The following is a 26,353-nucleotide window of genomic DNA, read 5'->3' on the forward strand; positions in this document are numbered from 1 at the left end:
GAGAATCATGACCAGAGCAGTCTGTGACTATCTAGAGCAATCAGTGAAACTCCAGAGCAGTCAGTGACAGTCTAGAGTAGTCTGTGATGGTCTAGAGGAGTCAATATTACCCCAGAGCAAACACTGGCAGTTTAGAGTAGTCTGATGGTCTACAGTTGTCCACATTGGTTCAGTATGGTGAGTTCAAGCCAGGTCTTCAAACTCTGCTAAATTTTGATCTAAGGCAGATGTTCCCAAATGGTCAGTTCACTTTTCGCTTTCAACATCTACACTTGAGTTCCTTTTTTTTTTTTTTTTTAATTGAAATGATGCAATTGGGAAGAGAGAAAAGACTGGAAGAGGGGGGTGGTGTGGTGCGGGAAGAAGTTGCTGATTCTTTAAAACGAAGACGAGAGGAAAGAGAAGTGTGCCTGGAAATGAAAGCTGGCAAGTACCCCACCAGTACCGGACATCCGCTTTCAGACGGCACCGCCGCTGAGCTCTGCCTGGACCTCGCTCCCCTCCAGAGGACACCGTGAGCCCCCCACACTGCATCCAGGTAAGTGGCTCCAACCTCTCCTGCACGCGGATCAGAGCTTGCACCCCCACTTCCAAGCCTGCATGCAGACTCCTCGTGGACGGAATCCTCGCTCTAGTGCTCTTCATGATTGCAGCAAATGTGCATGTCCAGCTGAGGGGCATTACTTCTCTTTTAATGTTTAGTGTGAGTTACAGTCAGACAATTTGTACTGGGGGGGGGGAACAGTCCTTTGTAGCCTGGGTACTTCTGTAGGTGCCAGCTCCATGGGTACAGTGAGTGCTGTTACCAGGAAGAAGTAGTTTGTGTTGAGTTCAGCGTCTCCAGTCATTGTGAAAAGTTGGCCCCTATGGGTGCTCTGAAGCCCCTAACCACACCCCAGAGGACGGCACCGAGCCTGGCAGCTTTGCACTGCTGTATGAACCTTTGCAGCTCTCGCTGGGCGCTTAATTAGCCATCCCCTGTGCTGGTAAAAAGAGATGATTCTCATCGTGCACCTGAGCCTGGGATCAGAGGCTGAAAGGGGGAGTCAGACAGAGACTCAGGAGTACCATACGGAAAGAATTGGTCACAGAAAAAGGGGGTGGTGGATGCCATCCCCCAGTCTCTCCCGGGAGGCGCTGGAGTCAAAGGCAGCAGGCATTCAGGAAAGCCGGGACAAGCCCAGAGGATTCAGGAATAAAATGGGGCGGACCTTCTGGTTCTTATCTGCCTTCAGCTTTTTTGAAGTCTTAGCCCTCCTGGACAGCCCCTAGGGGCCGTGCGGCAGGCTTGCAGAGCCAGGAAGCCCAGCTCGGCTCAATGCAGGGCACAGCGACACCTGGCATGGGGCAGGCTGTAGGTGTAGTGGGCCTAAGGAAACCCCCCCCCCCCACCTCAATCAGGAAAATACTGAAGAAAAAGGCAATGAATTTCCAGTTTGGTGTTCAGCAACGGTGCCCGTCTTCTGCTCCCTGCTGCCACTCCCATTCCGCCATGTTTCACGCAGATGCAGGCCCCAGAATTTGAGGGGGGGGGTTTAACTCTGAAATTTTCTTAGCGGGGAGGGTCATGTCATCTGCCACCCCTCCCCCACCCCTGGTGGTGTGCAGTGCTGCGTAATCCTGTGGTGCCTTGTACCAGTGAAATAACAACAGTAGCCGTCAAATCAAGGCTAGGGAGAGTCAACGAGAGAGCAACCTTGCTGTCTCAGCCCCCCCCTCCAACCCGCCTGAATGCTTTTACCCCCCATCTCTCCCCCACTTCCCCAGGGGAGTGACTCTGCAGGAACAGTAGAAGGTTCCTCGCTGGTTCATTTGATCCCAGTGCAGGTGAAAAATGAACGAATGCAAGGGCCTGAAAGCCAGCAGCTGCTTCATGGGGGGGCTCACTTTACACTTTCCTTCTTTTCCTGATCATCAACAAAGTCACAGAAACCATTTCTCTACCACTGTCTGCAAAACAGTAACTTAAATTCAGAATGCCTGAACCACTGTTCCCTCCTGATAATAACAATATTAAGAGGCCCTGCTGACCAGGGATTACCAGGACGCACAGCCTGGCCCTGGGAGACAAAGAACGTGCTGCTAAGAGAGGCTGCCTGAGCCCAGGGTGGAGTATCGGGAACTTGCTCTGAGTCAGGCCGTGCTGGAGCCGTCCAGGGTGGGAGGGATGATGTGACTGCAACTGAAAGTCTGCCTGCCAGTGATGATAAGAAATTAGAGCCTGCCTGAATTGTAGCAGGCCTCAGGACTGCACCACAGCCCAGAGCCGGGGAAAAGACTCACGGTCAGAGACTCCCCCAGAGTCACACAGAGTCAGCAACTGAGGCACAGGGGGATAAAGTGACTCCCCCAGGGTCACCCAGAGAGTCAGTGACTGAGGCACAGGGGGATAAAGTGACTCCCCCATGGGTCACACAGAGAATCAGTGACTGAGGCACAGGGGGATAAAGTGACTCCCCCCAGGGTCACACAGAGAGTCAATGACTGAGGTACAGGGGATAAAGTGACTCCCCCAGGGTCACACAGAGAGTCAGTGACTGAGGCACAGGGAGATAAAGTGACTCCCCCAGGGTCACACAGAGTCAATGACTGAGGCACAGGGGATAAAGTGACTCCCCCAGGGTCACACAGAGAGTCAGTGACTGAGGCACAGGGAGATAAAGTAACTCCCCCAGGGTCACACAGAGAGTCAATGACTGAGGCACAGGGGATAAAGTGACTCCCCCAGGGTCACACAGTGACTGAGGCACAGGGGATAAAGTGACTCTCCCAGGGTCACACAGAGAGTCAATGACTGAGGCACAGGGGATAAAGTGACTCCCCCAGGGTCACACAGAGAGTCAGTGACTGAGGCACAGGGAGATAAAGTAACTCCCCCAGGGTCACACAGAGAGTCAATGACTGAGGCACAGGGGATAAAGTGACTCCCCCAGGGTCACACAGTGACTGAGGCACAGGGGATAAAGTGACTCCCCCAGGGTCACACAGAGAGCCAGTGAGTGAGACAGAAGGAGGTAAAGGGACTCCCCCAGTGGTGAGAAGACAGCTGCTACTGGTGGAATGTTCCAGGAAGTTCAGACCTTCACCAGTACTCCCCCGCCCCACCAGACCATTCAATGTGGGGAATATTGCAGAACATCTCCTCTTTCCCACCAGATGAAGATCACTGTGTGCTTTTGAGCCCTCAGGCTCCTTCTTGCTTCTCCTTAATTCTTATCTTGCTCAGTTAATGGATATCAAAGCTTCCCTGTCGGTGCTTCATTTGACCCTGTGCTTTCTGTTTTCAGAGGCAAGATGGCGGGCAGGGCATGGCTGGTCGTCGCTGCCCTTCTAATGATTCTGGATATCGCTCTCCCTCAGGACGTGTGCATAGCTCAGAAAGGCCAAGATGGGTATCCTGGAGTCCCGGGTCGTGATGGGAGACCGGGACAGAAAGGAGACAGAGGAGATCCAGGTAAGGCGTGGTGAGATGTGCTTTCTGTGCCTTACAGCATGATGCTCAGAGGAGAAGCCATCAGACAGGCCAACTCCTTCAGCTCTTTAACTCTCCCCTTGAGCAGGTATTAAGAATGAAATCCAAGTTCTTTTAAATGTATCATGTACGTGTCAGGGCTGAAAGTAACATTCATTTTCAGAAATGTTTTGTGTGCAATAGGTGTGTCACTAGCACACGTGCTTTTGCCATTATTTAATAGAGGCTTAAGCATCCACATGAAGGTCTAGCCGTATAATAAGCCAACATTCAAAGGCAATGTATGTGGATGCCTTGTATTTGAAAATGGGTGGGTCCGTGTAGGCCGAACAGCCCATGTGTACTTCTGAAGTTTTACCTTTATCTGTTGAAGGAGAAAGGTTCTGTTAACCTTTGGTCTGTGTCTTTCCTTTAAGGTTTGCCTGGTAGAAGGACAGGACTCAAGGGAATGAAAGGTGACACGGGGGAGCCTGGATCCTCGGGCCCACCAGGTATGCAAGGCTACAAGGGACCCGTTGGCCCCCTGGGGCCCTCGGGAGAACCAGGGCAGAAGGGGCAAAAGGGCACCGTGGCGAACATCAGGGAGCAGCGGCGCCCCGCCTTCTCGGCCATGATTGACCCAGAGGCGCTGGTGAAGATCCACGACAAGGTGCTCCTCTTCAGCCAGGTCATCACCAACATGGAAAACCGCTACAGCGCCGACAGCGGCAAGTTCCTCTGCGCCGACCCCGGCTACTACTACTTCACCTTCCACGTCGTCTCCCAGGGCGAACTGTGCCTGTTCATCGTGAAGGAGCACAGGAGCCAGGCAGAGAGGCAGGTGGCCTTCTGCGACGGCAACGAGCGCGCCCAGCCTCAGGTGAACTCTGGGGGGAGCGTGCTGAAACTGGAGAAGGGCGACAGGGTCTGGATACAGACGGACTCCAGGGACAAGCTGTACGAGCGCGCCGACGCCAACAGCGTCTTCAGCGGCTTCCTGCTCTTCCCCGAGAACGCTTAAGCCCGGGAGCGGGGGGGGGGGGGGGGTGAGACGTGTGCGAACCACGCGTACGAGCCGCAGGAGCAAAGCTACACATGAAAGCGGTTGTGTTATTGCAGAATTTGCTTCTCCCTCCAGTAACACTGACCCCATAATTGTAAATTGGCCATGCTGGTTTCTGACAGACTTGCTGCCCCTGTAACATAATCTGATGTCACCTGGAGTGGTTACTCTCTCTGGGTCCAATAACTTCCCTTTAATTCTTGGTTATGGATGTAATAGGGAGTTTTTGCTTTCAGTGAGAGGTTGCACTTTGACTTCTGTTAACCCAGCCCAAATAGCAGAAAGCATCTCTGCCCAGTGACTGCGCTGGTTGTCGGCTCACCGATTTTGTTTTAAAACTGATTACAGAAGCCAGATCTCACGGCTCGGGCTGTTATCACTATGTGCGGTGGCACAGGAGACCCCCCCCGAGTTTGAGTTCTCCTGCCCCCTGGGCGTTGGGTGGGCCACCAAGGCAACACAGTCGGTGCCAGGGAGAGAAGGGAAGACGCGGCCAGCAGCGTGAGTGGCGCTGGGGGGTCAGTCAAGGAGAAGGTCCCTCTGGTCCTCCTGGTTAGCCAGTGGCGTGTCATCTGGGCTGGGGCTTGAGGATCTATAAAACAATAGGGGAAGCGGGGGATTTTAATAAAAAAAAATAATTAGCAGGCAGCGAAAGAAAGGCCGACAATCACATTACCGCATTGATTGACACCCGCCCATGGTTGCTTTCTAAATGTTACTTCCATGAGCTCCTCCGGTGGGATGCCAAGCGGACCACATCGGACTGGAGGCGGGAGGGAGATGGTTTTTTTTCCCCGCTTGGCACATTTTATAAGCAAAGTAAGAAGTGAAATTCATGGGTGCATGAGTCAAGCTGCGGCAAGGCAGCCACTCTTACCGCATGAAAGAGTTAGCGTCTGTAAAACCAGCCTGGAGGAGCCCACAGGTACGTACAGGAAGGCTGAGGGCCTGAGTCTCCCATACGTGGAGAAGAGTTGGGCAGGTTGGTGCCACGAGATTATGCAGACGAGCTGCGACCCTGCTCTTGTCCCTCCCGGGCTCTCTTAAAACAGGAGTTTTTCAGCTCTTGGCCATTTTTTTTTAAATAACGCTTTAAATATATTGCATTGATCGCCCTGAAGCTTATACGACTTAACCAAGCATGAAAACATAAGAGGTCATGACGGATACAGATATAACCAGTGGACTCAACCTACGGGAGGCACCGTTCATTTTGTCTTACGAAGGTCCCTCGTTAATTTCCCACTACAAAATATTCTGCAGCGGTGCTGCTGTTATTTTAGGATGTGTTTCCCACCGAATCCAAAATACCCTCCCCCCCCCGTGTCACACGTATGGCATAAATAGGGACTTTCCCTTTCAGTTTTTCTTTTAGTGTTTTTGCTGGGAATTTCAATGTTAGAACAAAAAAACAAATGAGCATTGGAAAAAAATGACTTTTCCACTGATTTTTCTGCTGCTTGTTCTAACAAAGTCATTCTTTTCACTTTTTTTTTTTTGTATTAAACATTGAAATTCCCAAGAAAAGTAAAATAAAACCAAGGGCCCCAAGCATGAACTTTTGTTCTGCCCTGGATTGATCTTTGCTATAATTGAAAGTTTGCTTGAAGGCTTATGTGAGTTGTTTTGCTTGGAACATAAAAATCTTATTCATCTTTCCTTGTAATCGCCTCTTACCCTGTGTATGCAGTGCTAGCAAGAAACAATGCAATTAGCATTTAAATAAAAGAACCAAACTCATTTGACTATCCCTGTGTTTGTTTTGCTTTTGTTTTTGTTGTTGGGTTGTTTTTTGGGTTTTTTTTTTCATTTCCCCTTGGAGATATTGCTGGTTTTTGACAGCTTGGGTCTGTCTGCTATTATGAAGCTAGGTTAGTCGGTGGGGCACTGGTGTGATGATCACTATCAAAACCCTACGGAGGCATCACCCCATTAGGATCCGTAACACGGCACACATAGCAGACTTAAGAAAGGTGGTTTAAAAGACCTCGCAATAAGAAAAACAGAGGAAGCAATGGGACCGAGTGATAAAGAAACTGCTCTTGAGAAGAAGCTGGGTGGTGCAGTGATTTTAAACCAAAATAAAGCATTGGAGGTTTGCTGTATTAGGTCAGCTTGATGAAAGAGGTGCCGGACATTGAAGAAAGGCTAATAAGCGACACCCCACAGACGGCAAGTGACACTGAATTCTTCTCGATGTCCTCACGGCCTTTCCGACACAGGTACCACAAGCATTTTCCAAAATCTTAAAGCTGGTACACAGGCATGGCAGGGATTGAGGCAGCTGGAGGGCGGGAACGGGATCTTGCTGATGGAGCTGTGAGAACTGGAAGGCACTGCAGTGTGACCGCTCACTGGTTCCTCCCCCCAAACATACACCCACACACACACTGGCCCACTAACAGTGGCTGAGCCAGTGGCTGAGCCAGTGGCTGGCACGTGGCACCACATGAGTATCACAAAGGCAGATAAACAGCGATGAGACGAGACGCGCTCACGGGGCTTCGAGGAGAGACTCACAATGGGAGAGACCGCAGTAGTGGAGGAGAGGAGACAACTGATCCATGACCTGCAGGGCGGCCTTCATATTCAGGGGGAGACCATGAGTGGCCCGTGAAATGTTGTCCATCAGGTGAGGAGTGTCTGGGTGGGGTGCTCCTTCACGTTCCAGATCAGGGTGGGGCCAGCAGAATGAGGTCTAGATCCTATCAGCCTTGGCGAGGAACAAAGTCCTTCAGGAGAGTGAGCTCCACTGAAAATCGAGACCTATGGGGATCCATAATTGCTAGGCCGGTCCGAGCGTTTTTCCATGCTCCTATTGGCTTGGCTTTAATGCACTCTTCCCCTAACATGAAGGGGTCAGCTCCTGGGATCCAGCACAAGCCAATGCAGCTCTAGGTCTGTTCCAAGTGGGGAGGGAGGACCCTCTCCTAGGCCCCCAGGTTTGTGGCTTGGGAGATGTTTGGAATAGTCTCTTTCTCTCTCTCTCTCTCTCTCGCAGTTTACTTAAACAAAAGGCTTCAGATAATCAGCGTCCGATACAACCTACATTTCTGGGAGATGAATCTTTGTGGAAGATGGAGGCCTATTTTCCACGCGACAGTCACCTTCAACATTTTCATTGCGCCTTCCAGACGTTAACGGAAATGACTTCTCTGAGTAAATGGTACGAGGGCTCCCCTACTCTTTTATTTATTTATATTCCACCTTTCGGGAGGCCTGAAAGCGCATTTCATGCAGGTACTGTAGATATTTCCCCGTCCCCAGACGGCTCACACTGCGAGAGTCTGATTTTACTAAGGCTTCTCGCCCTCATTCTGTGTCAAAGAGGGGAGGAAATGCTCACTAAATCCCTGACGTGACTTGCCCAAGGTCACGAGGAGCAGCGGTGGGATTTGAACCCTGGCTTCCCGCCTGCTCCTCTACCACTAGGCTGCTCCTCAGAGACAATCCCCGGGGCGTGCACCCCGTAGATGCCCTTGCTTTAAGTACCAGGTAGGTATTATCTCCTCCTCCTTCCAAAATCGATTTAAGGCACTTGGGACACCTGGTACAAGAACGGGATTAGTTCAGGTTAAACAAATAAAACTCCTCCCCGGCAAGGCCCTGTATGGTTTCTAGGTCCTGTTCTGGCGAACCTCCACCAGCCCCAAGGTACAGAATACAAAACACGGAAAAGAAAACGGGAGCTGGAAGCCTCAACGCCTTATCTTCCAAAAGGGGACCTTGAGTCTGCAGCCACGGCCCAGCCCCCAGCCACACGCAGTTGCCTGCGCACTCTCCGCTCAGCCCATAACACCACAGAGACATAGAACATGATGGCGGGTAAAGACCCTCCAGTCTGCCCCTTCCTCTCCCTCGGAGGCTCTCCGTGCTTGTCCCGTGCTCTCTCAAATTCAGATTTGTCCTTACCTCCACCCCCCACCCCAGGCCATCCCATGTGTCCACCACCCTTTCTGTAAAAGAAATAGTTCCTTAGATTACACTTTCTGTTCGCTTTCAACCTCAGCCCATGATCCCTCGTTCCAGAGCCTCCCCTCCTGTGAATTTATCCCGTTATTAAATGCCTCTGCCATGTCTTCTCTTTTCATCCTTTGCTGCAGGGTAGAAATGTTCAGATCTTTGTCCCCTTATCCTTTATGATGACGACCACTGACCATTATAGTAGCCGCCCTCTGGACCGACTCTATCTGGTTTATATCTTTTTGAAAGTCTCCAGAACTGTACAAATTCTCTATATGAGGTCTCACCAGAGACTTATACTAGAGGTGACAGGCTCTGTATCCCTATGCCTATCCCCTGAGCTATTCAGTCCTAGAGGTGACAGGCTCTGTATCCCTGTGGCCAGATCCTGAGCCCTCCAGTCCTAGAGGTGACAGGCTCTGTATCCCTGTGGCCAGACCCTGAGCCCTCCAGTCCTAGAGGTGACAGGCTCTGTATCCCTGTGCCCATTTCTTGAGCCATTCAGTCCTAGAGGTGACAGGCTCTGTATCCCTAGGCCTATCCCCTGAGCCCTCCAGTCCTAGAGGTGACAGGCTCTGTATCCCTATGCCTATCCCCTTAGCCATTCAGTCCTAGAGGTGACAGGCTCTGTATCCCTATGCCTATCCCCTGAGCCCTCCAGTCCTAGAGGTGACAGGCTCTGTATCCCTATGCCTATCCCCTGAGCCATTCAGTCCTAGAGGTGACAGGCTCTGTATCCCTAGGCCTATCCCCTGAGCCCTCCAGTCCTAGAGGTGACAGGCTCTGTATCCCTATGCCTATCCCCTGAGCCATTCAGTCCTAGAGGTGACAGGCTCTGTATCCCTGTGCCTATCCCCTGAGCCCTCCAGTCCTAGAGGTGACAGGCTCTGTATCCCTATGCCTATCCCCTGAGCCATTCAGTCCTAGAGGTGACAGGCTCTGTATCCCTGTGCCTATCCCCTGAGCCCTCCAGTCCTAGAGGTGACAGGCTCTGTATCCCTATGCCTATCCCCTGAGCCATTCAGTCCTAGAGGTGACAGGCTCTGTATCCCTGTGCCTATCCCCTGAGCCCTCCAGTCCTAGAGGTGACAGGCTCTGTATCCCTATGCCTATCCCCTGAGCCATTCAGTCCTAGAGGTGACAGGCTCTGTATCCCTATGCCTATCCCCTGAGCCCTCCAGTCCTAGAGGTGACAGGCTCTGTATCCCTATGCCTATCCCCTGAGCCATTCAGTCCTAGAGGTGACAGGCTCTGTATCCCTATGCCTATCCCCTGAGCCATTCAGTCCTAGAGGTGACAGGCTCTGTATCCCTATGCCTATCCCCTGAGTCCTCCAGTCCTAGAGATGACAAGATGTCAGTCCCCTTAGAAATGAATAATTCTGTATCCCCATCCTGTCCTGCACCGCTCACAGGATCCCTGCGTTCCAGGTGCTTGGGTTGCTGGTTTTATGCAGTGTCTGCCTTTTGGTTTGGAAAGTCATTCGGAATAGAAGAGGTGGGGATTCCTGGCAGACAGCCAGGCTATGTTTCATGGACTGATGATTGCTGCGCTCTGCTGCCTTTTATATTCAGAAATTACAAGTACAGATGCTAAGGAAAATGTAATCAATTGTCACAATTAGTCCAATTACATTTCAACAACTGTAGTTGTCCCAACAATTGACCCCAAGGCTGAAACGCAGAACTACAAGGGCTGGAGATTGCCTGAACGAATTGAGGAAGACAAAGGTTTAATGAAAGAGTCTGAGCAAATACGAATGGGGTTAGGACAAAAGAGCTCAGAATATTTTTCACTATAGCAACTTCTAGGACTGGATGGACAACAATTAGGCCTCATAAAATGACCAGGAGGGGGTCAGGTCCACCTGTAGAGTATCAGAACTGAACCTCTCTCTTCTGCCCCCTTATATAGAAAAACCTATTACTACTATTAATCATTGATATATTGCTACATGGTGTGCACAGTGTGGTACACAGACGCATAGGAGAGAGTCCCTTCTCTGTAGAGCTTACAGTCTAGTCAAGGCAGACAAGACAACTAGCATTTGGGGAAAATTAGGGAAGATATTTAAAGTCTCAAGGGTGGGTTAATGGGTGCAATTTACGTAAGGACGTGGACACTGTATCCGGTTGGGTAAGACTGCAAGAACCAAACCTTTGCTCCAGAAATCAATCTCTGTAAGCAAAAGAGGAATCCAGGTGGGTGGGTAAGGGGGGGGCGTCCCCAGAACCTCACCCCCCCCCAAGTCCATCTCTTTTAACAGAGAGGCAATCAACTTTTTAAGACAAAGATGACTTGGCGGCAAGTGGGGAACCTTCTGCAGAAGATACGGCCCCCGCCTCGCACCGAAGGAGAGCAGTGGAGGAGAAGAACCAGACGGATGGGCATCTCATTCCTTAATCCTGTCGTAGAAGTGCAACTTGCAGGTAACTGTAACCTCGCCTGCCTCCAAGCGGCCAAGCCACGGGATCGCACAGAAATGAGATTGTTGGTTGCCTACGTCTGCCCTGCTGCCTAATTTAAGACGTGTGAGGAAGAGCAATGCAACGAGCCTACTGTCGGTTATTAGGCAGAGGTCTTGTTTATCAAATATTGCAATGTACTGGATGAATGTTGTGAGCTTGCCACAGGCACTGCCATTCTCTATTTATTCATATTCCGCTCGTTGGCATTTCAGAGCAGATTACATGCAGGTAGGTATTGTCGATACTTCCCAGGCCCTGCAGGGCTTTTAATCTAAGTTCTGTACCTGAGGCAATGGAAGGTAAAGTGACTTGCTCAAGGTCACAAGCAGCAGCAGCAGCAGCAGTGGGATTTGAACCCTGCAGCCATTGGCTCGTAGCCCACCGGGCTAGCCACTAGGCCAAATTGATGACGATTTGGATGGAACACCTGCAAAGTGCTGTCATTTTGCCACGTCAAACCTGACTTGGGTTCTCTAAGAACGCCTTAGCTGGCACCGTTTTCTCAGTCCGTTTCCTGGAGCTTGCTGGCTTGGCTGGCACTTTTTCGTGTGGGCCCCTTGGTTAATTCCTCTGGGGGGTCCCTAATGTCCCATGCCCAGCCCTGTCAGCATGGAGCCAGCAGCCTACATTAAACCAAAGAGAGACCATGTAGCCAGAAACATTGCCGATTGTGCCTTTTTTTTGTGGGGGGGGGGGGGGGGGGGGGGGAGGGGAAAATGGTTTTCCTGTGTTGACCAGCAGCTCCGGGGTGGTGGAGGAGCGGATATTGCAGATGTAGAAGAAATAATCATGAAAGGGGATATAAAACTTGGCCTAGGTCCCAAGAGAGAGAGAGAGAGAGGGAAGTGCTAGGGATTATTTTGGGCAATCTTTCATGGCCTTGCACGAGCACTTCCCATTCGTGCTGGTTTCGGAATGTGACTCGTCCGCTGCGGAGCTGGGCCACCCACCTGCCCTGCTGCACGGGTCCCTTCAGCACACAGCCAAGGACCAGCTGGCAGCCTCACCCAGGTAAGAGATCCCTCATCTGCCAGCCCAGTAAATGTATTTTAATGTCTTTTTTTTTTTTTTTTTTTAAAGATCTTTGGGTTGGTATTTGTTGGGACTGATTTCTTGATGTCTTGTGTTTTTATGTATTCCGCCCAGCAGGGCTGCTCTGATGCAGGCAGAATTTTTAAATAAATCAATGAATGAACAAATTAAAGAGCCTCGGTTATGGGGCACTTGCTTCTCATGAAGATCCGGGAGATGCTGTTCTCCCTCTGCTGATCTCCTTTGGACGCCAGGGTGGGCTCTGCCCACGGCAGAAGCCTGGGCTTGCTGTAGAAAAGAGAGCATTTTGTTAGCCGCGTAAAAAGGAAGAAAAAGGGCAGTAAAGAGGGATGAAGTGGTAGGGGTGGTTAGGATTGTAGTCCTCGGGAACCGGGCGTGCAGGAGATTGAATGGAGCAGGAGGAGGGGGTGCCAGGGTAGATAAAAGCCACGAGGTTTTCAGCGGTCTCCCAGCTCAGACCCGGACGGAGGGAGCCCTTTATCTGATCTTTCCTCACTAGAATCTTTTGCTGTCCTAAGTTTGGTTTGAATCTTCTCCAGGTTCCTCTCTTTCTGTCTCTTTTTTTTTTTCCTCTCACCCGTCTCTTTTTCTCCCTCTCTCCTTCATTCCCCCTCCCTTATTCTGTTTTGTTCTCTCTGGCCAAATCTTTCTAGTTCCATCTCTCCTCCTTGTCACTATTTTTTTTCCATTTCTGTGTTTGTTTGGGGTTTTTTTTACTTTCTCTCTCTCTCTCTCCTCTCTCCCTCCAGCTTGGAGGAAGGGTGTGTGCAGGGAGCAGAGGGGTGTGCTTTAAACGCCCAGCTTTGAGGTTAGACTGCAGGAGCTTGTTGGCGGGACAGAAGTCTGGAAATCCGGGGCAGCTGGGTCAGGATGCGAAGGCAGGCGCGAAACTTACAAAAAAAAAAAAAAAAGGGGGGAAAGCTGCCGAGGCGAGCCCTGCTGTCAAGAACAAATGAATGCAGGTACAGCAGCTGGGGCCCCTCCAGTCTCCCCACTTCAGAGAGGCCATGGCCTGGCAGAATGATCCCCCTTTTCCTCATCTGCCTCGGCTCACGTCCTGCATGATCCCAACAAATGCAGGATCGGGTGGTCAGCCCTCACCCCCTCTCTTTGTATGTACAATGTGATGATCCCATGCAGCTGAATGGCAGTGGATCAGTCCACTGGGTGAAAACAGGGCTTTGTCTCCATTTATCCAACAAGTTGGTGGTTGGGTTTTTTTTTTTGTTTTTTTGTTTTATTAAAACAAGTGTGATCAATCATATAGCTCCAGGTCTGCGGTCACAAGCTGAACCAGTCCTGGTTTTTAGCCCAATGCATGTAGGGAGATGTAGTCCCGGTTTTCGTAGGGGGCCTCAATTGGGAAATCAGAACTACATCTCCCTGCATGCAAGGGGGCAAAACCAGGGCTGGATGAGGCTGTTCCCCATGACCTGGAGTTAAAAAGTCAATCTAACTATAAAGCATCTCAGAGTGTGAGCTGGACGGGCACCTTGTAGCAGTAAAGTTATTAGGCAGGGCCAGTGGAAGAATATTCACTGCCTTCAGTAGTATGGGATATAAATACTTTTAAATAAATAAATCTATTGATGGCAGTCACTCCAGCACAGCACTTCCTTCTTTGCTGGTATTGGCCTTGGCACAGCAACCCCTCCGGCTCTCACACTGGCGAGACTTTGCCGCATCCAAAATGTCAGTGCACTAGGCAACTGCCTAGTTTGCCTAATGGAAGCAGAGAAGAAAACATTGTCTTCACTTTGCAGTCCACGCTCCCTGTCAGCATGAGGTGACACCTCTTATACAGTAAGAGACTTCACTCATGCCCATTGACTTACTTACCATTTCTTCTCCAGTGAGCTTGAAATGTGTTGCATTTACATTTTGAATTTATTGGACAGATGTTTAAAATGCAAATGGAATCCTTTTTTACAGTTGAGGGTGAATGCAAGTCATAATGTACACTGTGTTGTACATGGCTGGAACTTACCTAGCATCTGGTTCCAGCCATTTATGGCTCCATAGTCTGATGGAAGATGGACACCAGCAATGTCTTCTAATGACACGGAACCAGAACCTCCTCACACCTTCTGCTTTCTCTTTGCTGCTGATGCAAGAGTCGCCTGCTCACCTCGTGGCTCCCTTTCTTTCTAGGATAAAGATGGGGGCAAGCCTTGTGATGTCGCTAGGCCTGGTCCTGCTTTTCCTGACCCTGGTGACCCGGGTGAAAAGCGACACCTATGGGATCCCAGGAATGCCAGGCGTGCCCGGGATTCCAGGCAGAGATGGTAGAGATGGGCTGAAAGGTCCGAAGGGTGAACGGGGTAAGTGTTGGCATGGTTGAAGAAATTCCGTGCCATTTCAGCTGCTTAGGAGTCCCTCCATCCACCAATGTTCTTAGCAGCCAAGCCTGTCTGTCCTGTTCTTGCCAACCACTAAAAATCCATAGAGCCCTGCGCACGGCTCCATTAACTTTCACAAGACACCCGTACATTGCCCAGAAATCTGCAGCCTTTCAGGCCTGTGCATTCTGTATCAGGTTATTTTGTCTTTGCTTGCCTTGTTTGTTTTCCTTGGATGTGGCTTTTTTGGGGCTCTGTAGAAATCATATCTTTAGAACTTTCCGGCATTATTTGACGCAGAGGAATGTACACGAGTGACTGAAATGTTTACATTCCAGGGCCTGCACTATGAGGTAGATTTTATAAAACTACGCCCGTGTACTTTTGTTCGCGCACCTTGCGTGCGCCGAGCCCTACGCGCGCTGCCCATTCCCTCCGAGGCCGCTCCAAAATCGGAGCGGCCTCGGAGGGAACTTTCCTTCATCCTCCCCCCACCTTCCCCTCCCTTCCCCTACCTAACCCACCCCCCCAGCCCTATCTACACCCCCCCTACCTTTATCACGAAAGTTATGCCTGCCCCAGGCAGGCGTAACTCGCGCGCACTGGCCGGCCACCGCCGTGCGATTCCCCGGCCCGGGAGCAACTTCGGAGGCCTCGGCCACGCCCCTGAAACGCCCCCGGGTCGGAACCATGCCCGCAGCCATGGCCCCGGAACACCCCCAAATGACGTGCCCCCCCCCCCGACACGCCCCCCCCCCAGGAAAGCCCCGGGATGTACGCGTGTCCTGGGGCTTGCACACGCCTCTGAGCCTATGCAAAATAGGCTCGGCACACGCAGGTGGTTTTGAAAGGGTTACGCGCATAACTTATACGCGTAACCCTTTTAAAATCTACCCCTATGTTATCAGATGTAATGGGCACCACAGAATCAGAAACTAGGTTAAAGTCTTGGAGGGAGGGGGGCTGATCTATTAGGATTTTCCTCCTACTCTTTGACTTGGGAGGGGGAGGCGTTGGTAAATCAGTCCCAGAAACCCCCAATGTGTTCCCTGTTGATGGAGTGAAGAGCCTAAGGAGGGAATACTCACTGCTACCCAAGGGAATCAGTTTCACACACACACAGCCTTGAAATGCAGAGCCTGTAGCGTCTTTAGCGTGGGCTTTCAGAAGGGAAGGGTTGCTGATGTGGAATTCTCCGTCCTTCTGTACAGGAGCTTCATGGTCCTAGCAGAAGCCATGTAGAATTACTGCAGTTCCTCGCTGAATCAGAATATTCTGTCAAAGATACAGTTCCCCTCAGGTACCCCTGACATGACCCTACAGAAACTGGAGGAGATGTTTTATGCCATTAAGAGGCCCAACTAGGTCTCTCTGAGATGGTGGCAACGTTACCGCCGGCTTCTCAATGGTTTGAGATTGCCACCTTGGCGAGTACCTTGCTGGTTAAATGGTTCAGTTCCCAAGTCCCAAAATTAAGGTGATTTCGTTCCCACAAACCACCCCCCCCCCCCCCCCAAGACATGTGGCATCCACTGGCTCTCTCTGGTTTGCGATTTGAGAAAACAGAGAAACCATGATCGGGCAGGAAAACTGATTTCAGCTCTTAACCTGGCAGTGTGCCCTCAAGAGAAGGAACATTGATGGGGGTCATCTGGGGAGATTGTCGTTTAACGTGTCATTAACCAGCTTGTTTGCATCCAACAGGTGTCCCGGCGATGCCTGGAAAAAGTGGCGTAAAGGGTGAGAAGGGAGAAAGCGGGCTCCCTGGTCCGCAAGGTAAACATGGCCCCATGGGGCCCTCCGGTCCTGCAGGGCAGAAAGGAGTCCCGGGTCCTAAGGGAGAGAACGGCCAACCCGGCAGTCACAAGCACCAGTACCAATCGGCATTCACCGTGACAAGACTGACGGCAACGTACCCAGCCAAGAACTCACCTGTCATATTCACCAGGGAGATCACCAACATCAACAAGCATTATGACAAATCCACTGGGAGGTTCACCTGCCACATCCCCGGCCTTTACTATTTCACTTATCATGCTTCTCAGACCTACAACCTCTGCGTCGCCTTGCACCTGGACGAAGAGAAGAAGGCCAGTTTCTGTGACCATTTGTCCAACAAGCAGCAGGTCACCTCAGGGGGGGTGCTACTGCGCATGGTTGAAGGTCAGCAGGTCTGGCTGTCTGTCAATGATTATAATGGGATGGTGGGCAAGGAAAACGCTGACAGTGTCTTCTCTGGCTTCCTTCTCTTCCCTGACTAGATGAGTCAGAGGGCCCGCACAGATGAAAGGGTTCTGTCACCTCGCATCAGGCAGGCCCGTTCCTCCTGCATGCGACATCACTTGCTTGTCAATGTCTTCTGTTCGTAGGCCGCTAGTTTGGGGCAGTGGTACGGTCAGGTCCTCTGCAGAGGTTTTTCTAAAACCAGTCCTTAGAAAGAGCCCACTGGTGAGGGGCAACTCATTAGACAATAGCCCCCACCCTGGGCTTACAAAGAAAATCAGAACTACAACTCCATGCACGCCGTTTGGCAAAAACCAGGACTGGATTGGCCTGTTCCTGATGGCATGGAGCCAACTGGCAACCGTTATTCACAGTATAAGACTTCCAACAACGAATGGGACAGAGCGTCAGTCTCATCAAGACCTCGATGCCCATCCCTTGCTGAGCGTTTTACTATTCCCCTTGGCCCTTGCTCATGGACGCTCTTTAGGCCGTTGTGAGCTCTGAGTTCTTGCAATGATTAAAATCACAACTTCAGAATTTAACATTTCATCTCTCTCCTCTCACAGTAATTCTTACATCTCCCCTCTGCAAAGCAGCTTGTGTAGCGTAGGTTCCCCTATATAAGGCGCCACGAAGGGTGGCACTCTTGGTATACTGGAGGAGACAGTTGTTGCTATGACAGTGAGGGGCCACAGATGATGTAAATGCATTTCTTTGTGTATCTTGAAGTAAGCTGTACTGTATGCATTCTTTTCATAAAGAACAATAAAGTTTTTCAGTATGCTGAAAATGGGATTTCTCTGTGTAGCTTTGGTCTCAGGTCACAAACCTTCCCGGCGGGGAAGTTGTCTAGATCAGGGGTGCTCAAACTGGTCCTTGGGGGCTCCCCCAGCCAGTCAGGTTTTCAGGCTATCTCTTAACGAATATGCATGGGATGTGTTTGCATGCATTACTTCCTATGTATGCAAATATTGCTCATGCATATTCATTACGGATATCCTGAAAACCTGACTGGCTGGTGCCCTGTTTTGAGAAGGACCCAGGTGGGAGAATTAATCGAGCTTCCGGAGCCCCTAGGCTTCACTGGAAATAACTTAACCTTCACACTGCGCTATTATCCAAACTGTGTTGCACCCAACAGTGGCAAGTGAACTCTTATTTACAGCTAAAAAATAACTCTTCACAAAATCAGTTCTTTTCAGTAGCTCGAAGGAGGGCAGTGTGTTTGTGTGCACCTATGTTTCAGCTTATCCATTCCAAAAATCAGCTGGGGGCTGCACTGCACCAGAAAAAACGTGGCCTTGTATTACAATCCTAATAGACAATATGCACCTGTCCTCCCACTCTCCCTTCTCCACCCCACCAAATAAACGAACTCCCAGGATCATATTGGAAAGGGGAGTAGATTGGAGGTAGATATGGAAAACGATTATTACGTGTCTCAGTCCAGGGTGGGACACACCTGAAGCTCCCTACCCCCATGCAAACCATGCACATGGGTCTATCTCTGAACTCAACCCCATTATAATAAGAAGTCAAAACCATACATATTTAAGATAAAATCTGGAAAATTGAGGTCAATATTGCCATGACAAAGTGAGGGACAACAAAAAGATAAAATCTCTTTGCACTAGAAGCGGAAAGTCAGAAACAACATTATTGCAGAGAGAATATCCAGCATTATCCCAATTACAAAATTCTCTTTTATGACTTTCCTTTGTTTGCAAAGTAAATGTGGGCCCTGGAAGTTAATGTTTGCTGCAAATAATGAGCAAACAGGAAACCTCCCAGAAGCTAAAGGTTTCTTGGAAGAAGGTAAGCCTCAGGGACAAATAAATCAAAGAAAATAAAAAAATTAAGGAATTTATAAAGGAGAAACCCACCTTGAATTACCAGACATCCAGTGATGTCCCCTGTCCTCACTGCCCACCACTTAACCACCAAACACCCAGCACTGTCCAGGGTCCTCACTACAGCTATCAAACCACCAAAAACACAACACCATCATGTGTCCTTACCACATACTATCCAACCACCAACCACCCAGTACTGTCCTGTGTAATCCGATAAACCATCCAACCCTCAAACACCCAGCACTGTCCTGTGTACTCCTGATAAACCATCCAACCACCAACCTCCTAACACTGTCCTGTGTACTCCTGATAAACCATCCAACCGCCAAACACCTAGCAGTGTCCTGTGTAATCCGATAAACCATCCAATCACCAAACACCCAACACTGTCCTGTGTAATCCGATAAACCATCCAACCGCAAAACACCTAGCACTGTCCTGTGTAATCCGATAAACCATCCAACCACCAACCACCCAACACTGTCCTGTGTAATCCGATAAACCATCCAACCGCCAAACACCTAGCACTGTCCTGTGTAATCCGATAAACCATCCAACCGCCAAATACCAAACACTGTTCTGTGTAATTCAATAAACCATCCAACCACCAACCACCCAACACTGTCCTGTGTAATCAGATAAACCATCCAACCGCCAAATACCAAACACTGTCCTGTGTAATCCGATAAACCATCCAACCGCCAAACACCTAGCACTGTCCTGTGTAATCCGATAAACCATCCAACCACCAACCACCCAACACTGTCCTGTGTAATCCGATAAACCATCCAACCGCCAAACACCTAGCACTGTCCTGTGTAATCCGATAAACCATCCAACCGCCAAATACCAAACACTGTTCTGTGTAATTCAATAAACCATCCAACCACCAACCACCCAACACTGTCCTGTGTAATCCGATAAACCATCCAACCGCCAAACACCTAGCACTGTCCTGTGTAATCCGATAAACCATCCAACCGCCAAACACCTAGCACTGTCCTGTGTAATCCGATAAACCATCCAACCGCCAAATACCAAACACTGTTCTGTGTAATTCAATAAACCATCCAACCGACAAACACCTAGCACTATCTTGCAATCTCACTGCAAACCATCCAACCACAAAATACCCAGCACTATCCTGTGTCCTCACTGTACACCATCTAACCTCCATGCATCCAACACTGTCCCATATAATCACCACATACCATCCAGCCACCAACCAACCAGCATTATCCTGTGTCCTCATGGCAAACCATCCAACCACCAAATACCCAATACTGTCCCATGTCCTCACTGCCCTCCATCCAACCGCCACACAACAGTCCTGTATCCTCACTACAAACCACCAAATATCCAGATTATTTTCTATGGGAGGAAAGCAGCCTAGTGGTTAGAGCAATGGCTTGTGAGCTGGGAAAGGCAGCGTTCAAATCCTGTTTCTCCCAGTGCCACTCCCTTGTGACTTTGGGTAAGTCACTTTATCTCCCATTGCTTTAGGTACCCACTTAGATTGTAAACTCTTTAGAACAGGGACTTATTACATCTGAATATTTCTCATCGTTGTATAGCACCGCATTCATCCCATAGAACTAGAAAAGAGAATAAATATTATGTTGGCTTAAAAGCATGCACATGCTTATGCAATTAAGTACTCTACCCACAACTGAGCAAACAGTGTCAGAAATATGGATTGAACAGTGGGTCCTTTTTACCAGTTGCTGAGATTTGCAAAACATAAAAACCTCATCCCTTGACCTTGTTGGCAAATCCAGATTGAGGGGTTTACAGAAAAAAAAAGGGGGATCTGAAACTGCCTGTATGCCGAAACAACAGGCCTGAAATCTGCTTTTTTAGCTAACTGGCGTGTTCTCTCCATCTGTGCTAACTTCCCTTTCTCTTCTGACCCCTCCATCGCCCTTCCCCGGTTGTGTAAGGAGGGATTTTCAGTACTGTAGGCAGCTGTGTGATTCCAGCTCTGGTATTTATCGGGCCGTCGGCTTCAGGATGCTAACGAGGTAAGAATCGGCGCTGCCATTAGCAATGGTAACATGGAATAGACTTAGTTTTTGGGTAATTGCCAGGTTCTTATGGCCTGGATTGGCCACTGTTGGAAACAGGATGCTGGGCTTGATGGACCCTTGGTCTGACCCAGTATGGCATGTTCTTATATTCTTATGTTCTTAATGCTGCACAGCCAGAGAGACAGGGACATATTATTTCAGCAGACAATGAATTACTAGTCCGTTCCACCCTTAGATGCTGGCTCCATTCTTGCCCCCTTGGGGTGGCACTGGCTTCTCGGTGCCAGGTTCTGGCACTTTCTCCACGGGCTGCTGGGTTGCCTTATGTGGGACGGGTCCTGGACGTGGGATCATCCCCCCGCGAGGGCGACCCTTAAGAAGCAGTGCACGAGCCTTGCTCGCCCGCGTGCTCTCCTCGCCCGAAGGAGGTTGCAGGGCATCCAAGCCTCGCGCGAGTTCCGGGGCTTTGCAAGAAACCTGACCTGCAGCCTTCTGCTTGCATTCGGCCCCCTGCTTTTGCCCATTCCTGTCTCTGTGGATTGAGTCTGTACTTTTCGGTATTGGGGGGGGGGGGGGGTGAGTCTGTTTTTCTTGAACGGTCTTTTGTAATTTTTTTTTCTTTTAAATTTTGGAATAACACTGAATTTAAATAATTCTGAATTTCCAGCTCCAGCTCACGGGTGTCCTTCTCCTAAATTAGAGAATTAAAGAGGATGAGCATTTGAAAGCAAACGATGAATGCCCACGTGTTGAAGGCGATGATTTAGGAGCGTGGGTGCTAGGATGGAAGTTAGAAAGCTAATGTTAGGGCGACCATTTAGGGACTTGCCTTCTATTAATGTGTTCCCCTCATGGCTTCTTAATCTCGCCATCCGAAATGCAATGTTCTTGGCCAGCCTAGGTAAGGAAGAGAGGAGGAGAGGCTGTCAGGGTGATGCCCGACGTCCGGGGGGGGGGGGGGGGGGGCAGAGCTGTCTCAGTCGGAACCTCTCTCCATCCTGGGTTCCCCGTCCCTTGCTTCCAGTGCACGAGGAGAGCTCCCTCGGCAAGGGACATTTACAGAGAAAGCCCGGGTCAATGCCGCACTGTTCGTGTCACTGAGTGAGTCGGAGTGGCAGAAAGTCGAGTTTCCCCACCTTGATCTTCATCCATCGTGAAATGTTCAGGCAACTTTATTCCATGCCATTCTGAAAAGACGCGCAGTCTTACTAAACCTGGGCTAGGGTTTGAGGAAGGGCTGAGATTAGGGTTAAGGTTGATGTATGGGCCAGGATTAGGGTTAGGATTGCCTCAGCCTTCATGACAGTAACACACATAGGACTGATGGATTGGCCCCTCCGCTCTGCCTGGTCATTGCTAAGGATACATAGCCCAGCTATCAATCATAGAAGCTTGATCACTCCTAGATTGTCGCTTTTTAATCAGATCGATATTTGTTGCCTTCCCCTTTGGTTCTCTACCGTCCTGGACAGATGAGGCTACAAATTCCCATACTTAACCCCCCTGTGACCTTGCTGGACAGTACCTGACCACCACCAACCTGCTGGCACCCTTCTGGTTAATTTCAGGGGAACCGTGGTCTCTGAGTACCAACCCAGAAACATTGGTTTACTCCTCTTGGGGGTCAGTTTCCTCACTTATTTGTTTCTTTAATATGAATCCCCTTAAAGAAAACTGACCACAACATCCTTCTGCTAGTGAACTGAGGCGAGACGGGGGGACGACAGACTTCTACATTCCCAGTTTTAGCACAAGTGATTTTTTTCTACCAGATCCAACGTGGTGGGTGGAATTGGAGAAAATGCAAAATCTTCAGCTGGGAAGAACGAGGGCTTTCTTGTGTGAGACCATGTGGCACCGCTCTCCCCCGGCTGGTCTGGGGTCCCCTTAACCTGTTCCTTTCAATTGCACAGTTGCCGCCTGGCCAGGAAGATGTTTGAAGGCAGGAAGATGACAGCAGGCCTGGTGCTCATCCTGCTGGCTCAGGTCACACTCGCCAGTGCCCAGAGCTGCGGCAGTTCTGCAGCCATCCCGGGTATCCCAGGAAGCCCGGGAGCACCCGGCAGAGACGGCAAAGATGGAAGTAACGGAGCCAAGGGAGACATAGGTAAGGGAAAACAGGAGCGGGGGGAGAGTGATCACTCGACCACAGTGCAAAACCCCTACAAGACAGCATGCTTGTACTATTTTCTAACAGTGCACCTTTTGCCTAAGGATTTTAATTTCCTGCAGTGTTTGTAATGGATAAAATTTAAAAGGAAAAAAGTGTTCTGGAAAAGTATAAGCAAAAGTATTGCAGAACCTTTGCCCAATTCTTACGTTTTGGGGCTTTTGAGCAAAAGCTGCACAGTGATTTCTTTGCACAAGTTTTTCCTGGTATCATTTTTCTGTGCATTTGCTCTTCTTCCTGAAGCTGTAGGAAAGCAAATCCCGGCACAGAAGAGGAGCCATTTTAACACTGTGCCAGCAGAAGGGGTCTTTGCATTCTGTGTTTGCCCAAATCTTAAAACCTGACCCCGGGCATCTTGACTGCAAGCAGCTCGATCTGCGAGGTCACCTGCACACTTGTGTACAAAACAGAATCTGTAAAATGATCTTGCATTGCGTGTGAAATTGGGTGGCCACGCTTGTTCCCTGTGACTAAAAGAGAAGCAGGTCTTGTAGTCCCAGAGCAGACTCGAACCCTGGGAGGAGAGCGGTAGTCCCAGAGCAGGAGGAGAGCAGGGAGGAGAGCGGTAGTCCCAGAGCAGGAGGAGAGCAGGGAGGAGAGCAGGGAGGAGAGCGGTAGTCCCAGAGCAGGAGGAGAGCAGGGAGGAGAGCGGTAGTCCCAGAGCAGGAGGAGAGCGGTAGTCCCAGAGCAGGGAGGAGAGCGGTAGGACCATTTTGCACGAGAGGAGGCAGCTTCCATGTTCTTCCTGCTCCGGAGGTGATATGGTCCCTTAGAGTAGACAAGTGGGAAAATCAGAGGTTGTGCTTGGTTGATGAAGGCCTAAAAAGCTGGACATGGAGTGGGGCAAATGAGCTGGGGGTGGAGAAGAAAGGATGGGGAAGGGGAATAGAAGGCGAGCTGGAGGTTCAGGTGTATTTCATGCATTGGACCTCTAGAAGCTGTGTAAATGAAGGACGAAGTGTAGACTTTGAAAAAGGTTAGCAATCCTACATGACAGAGACAGATGTTCCAAAGGGTATTTTCCCATTTTGTGTCTATGGGAACATCACTGATTAATATATCTGATTCAAAGTCACAATACAGATATTTATCTGAAGCTTACTGCATTGTTAAGCAAATAATGAGGTAAGGTTTACCCTAGCCAGGAACCTCGTAATCCCGATAAGCAGCTGAAATATTGGTAGATCATAAAATACTGATAGATCACGTCGGGGTCTGACCCGTTTCCCCCTGGTGGCACTCACCTCTCTCCCAGATTCAGGGGAGCCGCCTTACTCCTATTCTTTTCTCCAGACTGCACCTTGAATAATTTTTCCACTTTGTCTTTTGACTTTGTAACCAGGTCCTCCCGGGCAGCCTGAAGATCTGGAAGAACTAGGGGAAAAGGGAGACCAGGGAAGCCACGGGCACCCTGGCAAAGTTGGACCAAAGGGCCCACAAGGTCCACCTGGACCCGCAGGGCCTACGGGAGCGAAGGGTGCCAAAGGTGAATCCGGGGACTACAAAACCACCCTTAAGTCTGCCTTCTCCATGGCCAAGGTCGGCCAGGCCCTGCCAAGAAAGGAGCAGCCGGTGCGGTTTGATCGGCTCATCACCAACGAGAATGGGCACTACGATCAAAGGAGCGCAAAGTTCAAATGCAAGATTCCCGGCCTGTATTACTTCACCTACCACGCCACCTCCAAGGGCAACCTGTGCCTGAACATCATGAAGGGCGCCGGGAGGGGAGAAAAGGTCGTGACCTTCTGCGACTACGTCTACAACATCTTCCAGACCACCACCGGAGGGGTGGTGCTCCACCTGACCGCCGACGAGGCCGTGTGGTTGGAGCCAACAGACAAGAATCACATCGTGGGAGTCGAGGGGGCCGACAGCATCTTCTCTGGCTTCCTGCTCTTCCCGGACCCTTAAGCTTCCCTTCCTCGCCTGCCTTAACCTCCGGTTCTCCCGGGAGGCGCCCACGTCGTCCGCGCAGCCCCGACGCCCTCCCTCGTTGCGCCTCCCCCCCCCCCCCCCCCTCTGCGCACCGGGTAACGCTGCTCTTCGCCGGCGGGCAAGGCCACGCTGCTTTCCGTGTGCTTAAGTGATCTCTCCAAATCCCTCTCTCGTGACCGCACCGCAGCTCTGTCGCCACGATGGCTGACTTGCAGCCCTAGACCCACCAAAGATGGAGGCACTTGCAATGGCCCAATGCGTGGAAACACCATTGGTGAAGAAGAACTGATAGAGAGACTATTACCCCCTTTAGGGCCTCCTGTAATTAATTAATTTAGCGGTTTTAGGGATCATGCAGCCCTGTCACGGGGAAAAGAGTGGGAATAATGTCACTCTGTGTAGGGCAGGCTGTGTGGAATATTCGGGACTGCTCCCATGCTAACGAAGATACCATGAGATCCAAGCAATGTCCCTTCTGGATTTTCCAGATCCTGAGAGACACGAATGCAAGACCCAACACTTAGTTACAAAGGCAAGTGTAGGCATAGATAGGGATGTGGTGCATAATGCGCTACTTACCCTACTCTCACTGATGTCAGAAACCACAAACCGGTCTGTACCTTTGTGTGTTCATTCTTTTATTTTATTGTTGAGTGGAATAAAATCAATTGTAAACCCCCCCCCCCCCCTCACCAAGTCATAGAATAAAAGAATTAACATAAGTCATTTTTTGTTGTTGTTTGAGCCTCCGGTACACCTCTGCAGGTTTTCCAGTTGTTGATGTGTATGCAGAATGTTGCTCTATACTGACCACTAGGGAGAGCTGCAGAGCAGTGTGGCAAGAATGCTGCCCGGCTCTCGGTATTTCTCAAACACCGGTACCCGCAGCAGCATTTCTGCCAGCCCGGGGAGCGATGGTGATTGCAGGAGAAAGCAAGGGCTGCCCTGCAGCTTCCCATGCTGCATTTCACCCTGCACCACAGCTATCAGAGACGTTTCCTAACCTTCCCCCACCCACCCACCTAGGGGACTTTTATATTCACAATTGGGGCCAATCCTGAGGGCCCCCCCCCCCATCTCTGGGAGGGGAGGAAGTGCAGCTGTTAATGAGCCGGGGTGAGACTGATTCAGGGTCTGAATCACTGCGGGGCCGGAGAGCAGAGCAAACAAAGACTCACTCAGTCCTATGCCGGCTTGCATTCAGCTGAAGTTGTTCCCCTCCTGGTATTGGTGCTCAGGAAAAAAAAAAGTCCACAGGGTGGGGATATTAATTGTAGTAGTGTTGCTGGTTGACCTTAGTAATGGTTTATGGATTTTTCTTCCAGGAACTTGTTCAAATCTTTTTTTAAATCCATCTACACTAACAGCTTTTCCACATCCTCCGGAAATGAATTCCAGAATTTAATTGTGTTGAGTAAAAAAATATTTTCTCCTATTTGTCTTAAATGTATCACCTAGTAATTTTGTTGCATGACCCCTAGTCTTTCTACTTTTTGAAAGAGTAAACAACCAATTCACATTTATCATTCCAATCCACTCATTATTTTATAGACCTCTATTAAATCTCCCTTCAGCCATCTCTTCTCCAAGCTGAAGAATCCTACCTCTTTAGTCTACCATTCCGTCCCCTTTATCATTTTGGTTGCCCTTCTCCGTACCTTTTCTAATTCTGCTGCATCTTTTTTGAGATGCAGTGACCAGAACTGAACACAGCACTCAAGATGAGGTCGCACCATACATAGCAATACAGGGGCATTATGATATTCTCTGTTTTGTTCTCCATTCTTTTCCTAATAATCCCGAGC

At 50.0% G+C, this 26,353-nt stretch overlaps 2 protein-coding genes across 4 annotated transcripts; both read left to right on the top strand.

Annotated features, from left to right (window-relative positions):
* Positions 1-381: 381 nt before the first annotated feature.
* Positions 382-17,358, top strand: LOC115076503. The gene is made up of 6 exons (XM_029578045.1): positions 382-538; positions 3,288-3,454; positions 3,889-4,469; positions 11,763-11,956; positions 14,150-14,319; positions 16,042-17,358. Exons 2-6 carry the CDS (start codon positions 3,295-3,297, stop codon positions 16,596-16,598), a joined length of 1,662 nt encoding a protein of 553 aa, XP_029433905.1. The 5' UTR covers positions 382-538; positions 3,288-3,294; the 3' UTR covers positions 16,599-17,358.
* A 2,926-nt stretch (positions 17,359-20,284) lies between these two features.
* On the top strand, positions 20,285-25,274 carry C1QB (complement C1q B chain). Of its 3 annotated transcripts, none has more exons than XM_029578870.1 (3): positions 20,285-20,437; positions 22,357-22,550; positions 23,956-25,274. In XM_029578870.1, exons 1-3 carry the CDS (start codon positions 20,427-20,429, stop codon positions 24,522-24,524), a joined length of 774 nt encoding a protein of 257 aa, XP_029434730.1. In that variant the 5' UTR covers positions 20,285-20,426; the 3' UTR covers positions 24,525-25,274. The 3 variants fall into 3 exon arrangements, with proteins under 3 accessions (XP_029434730.1, XP_029434733.1, XP_029434732.1); XM_029578873.1 differs by lacking the exon at positions 20,285-20,437 and adding an exon at positions 20,445-20,465; XM_029578872.1 differs by lacking the exon at positions 20,285-20,437 and adding an exon at positions 20,890-21,000.
* The last annotated feature ends 1,079 nt before the right edge of the window (positions 25,275-26,353 follow it).

The sequence above is a fragment of the Rhinatrema bivittatum genome, chromosome 15 (genome assembly GCF_901001135.1).
Source record: "Rhinatrema bivittatum chromosome 15, aRhiBiv1.1, whole genome shotgun sequence".
Classification (NCBI taxonomy): Eukaryota; Metazoa; Chordata; class Amphibia; order Gymnophiona; family Rhinatrematidae; genus Rhinatrema; species Rhinatrema bivittatum.

Bases quoted from the DNA above. Each gene is read 5' to 3' on its own strand.
- LOC115076503 (XM_029578045.1), top strand. From the start codon at position 3,295: ATGGCGGGCAGGGCATGGCTGGTCGTCGCTGCCCTTCTAATGATTCTG. The intron at 3,455-3,888 runs GTAAGGCGTGGT...CTTTCCTTTAAG, and splicing joins AGGAGACAGAGGAGATCCAG to GTTTGCCTGGTAGAAGGACA. The intron at 11,957-14,149 runs GTAAGAGATCCC...CTTTCTTTCTAG, and splicing joins CAGCTGGCAGCCTCACCCAG to GATAAAGATGGGGGCAAGCC.
- C1QB (XM_029578870.1), top strand. The intron at 22,551-23,955 runs GTAAGGGAAAAC...CTTTGTAACCAG, and splicing joins CGGAGCCAAGGGAGACATAG to GTCCTCCCGGGCAGCCTGAA.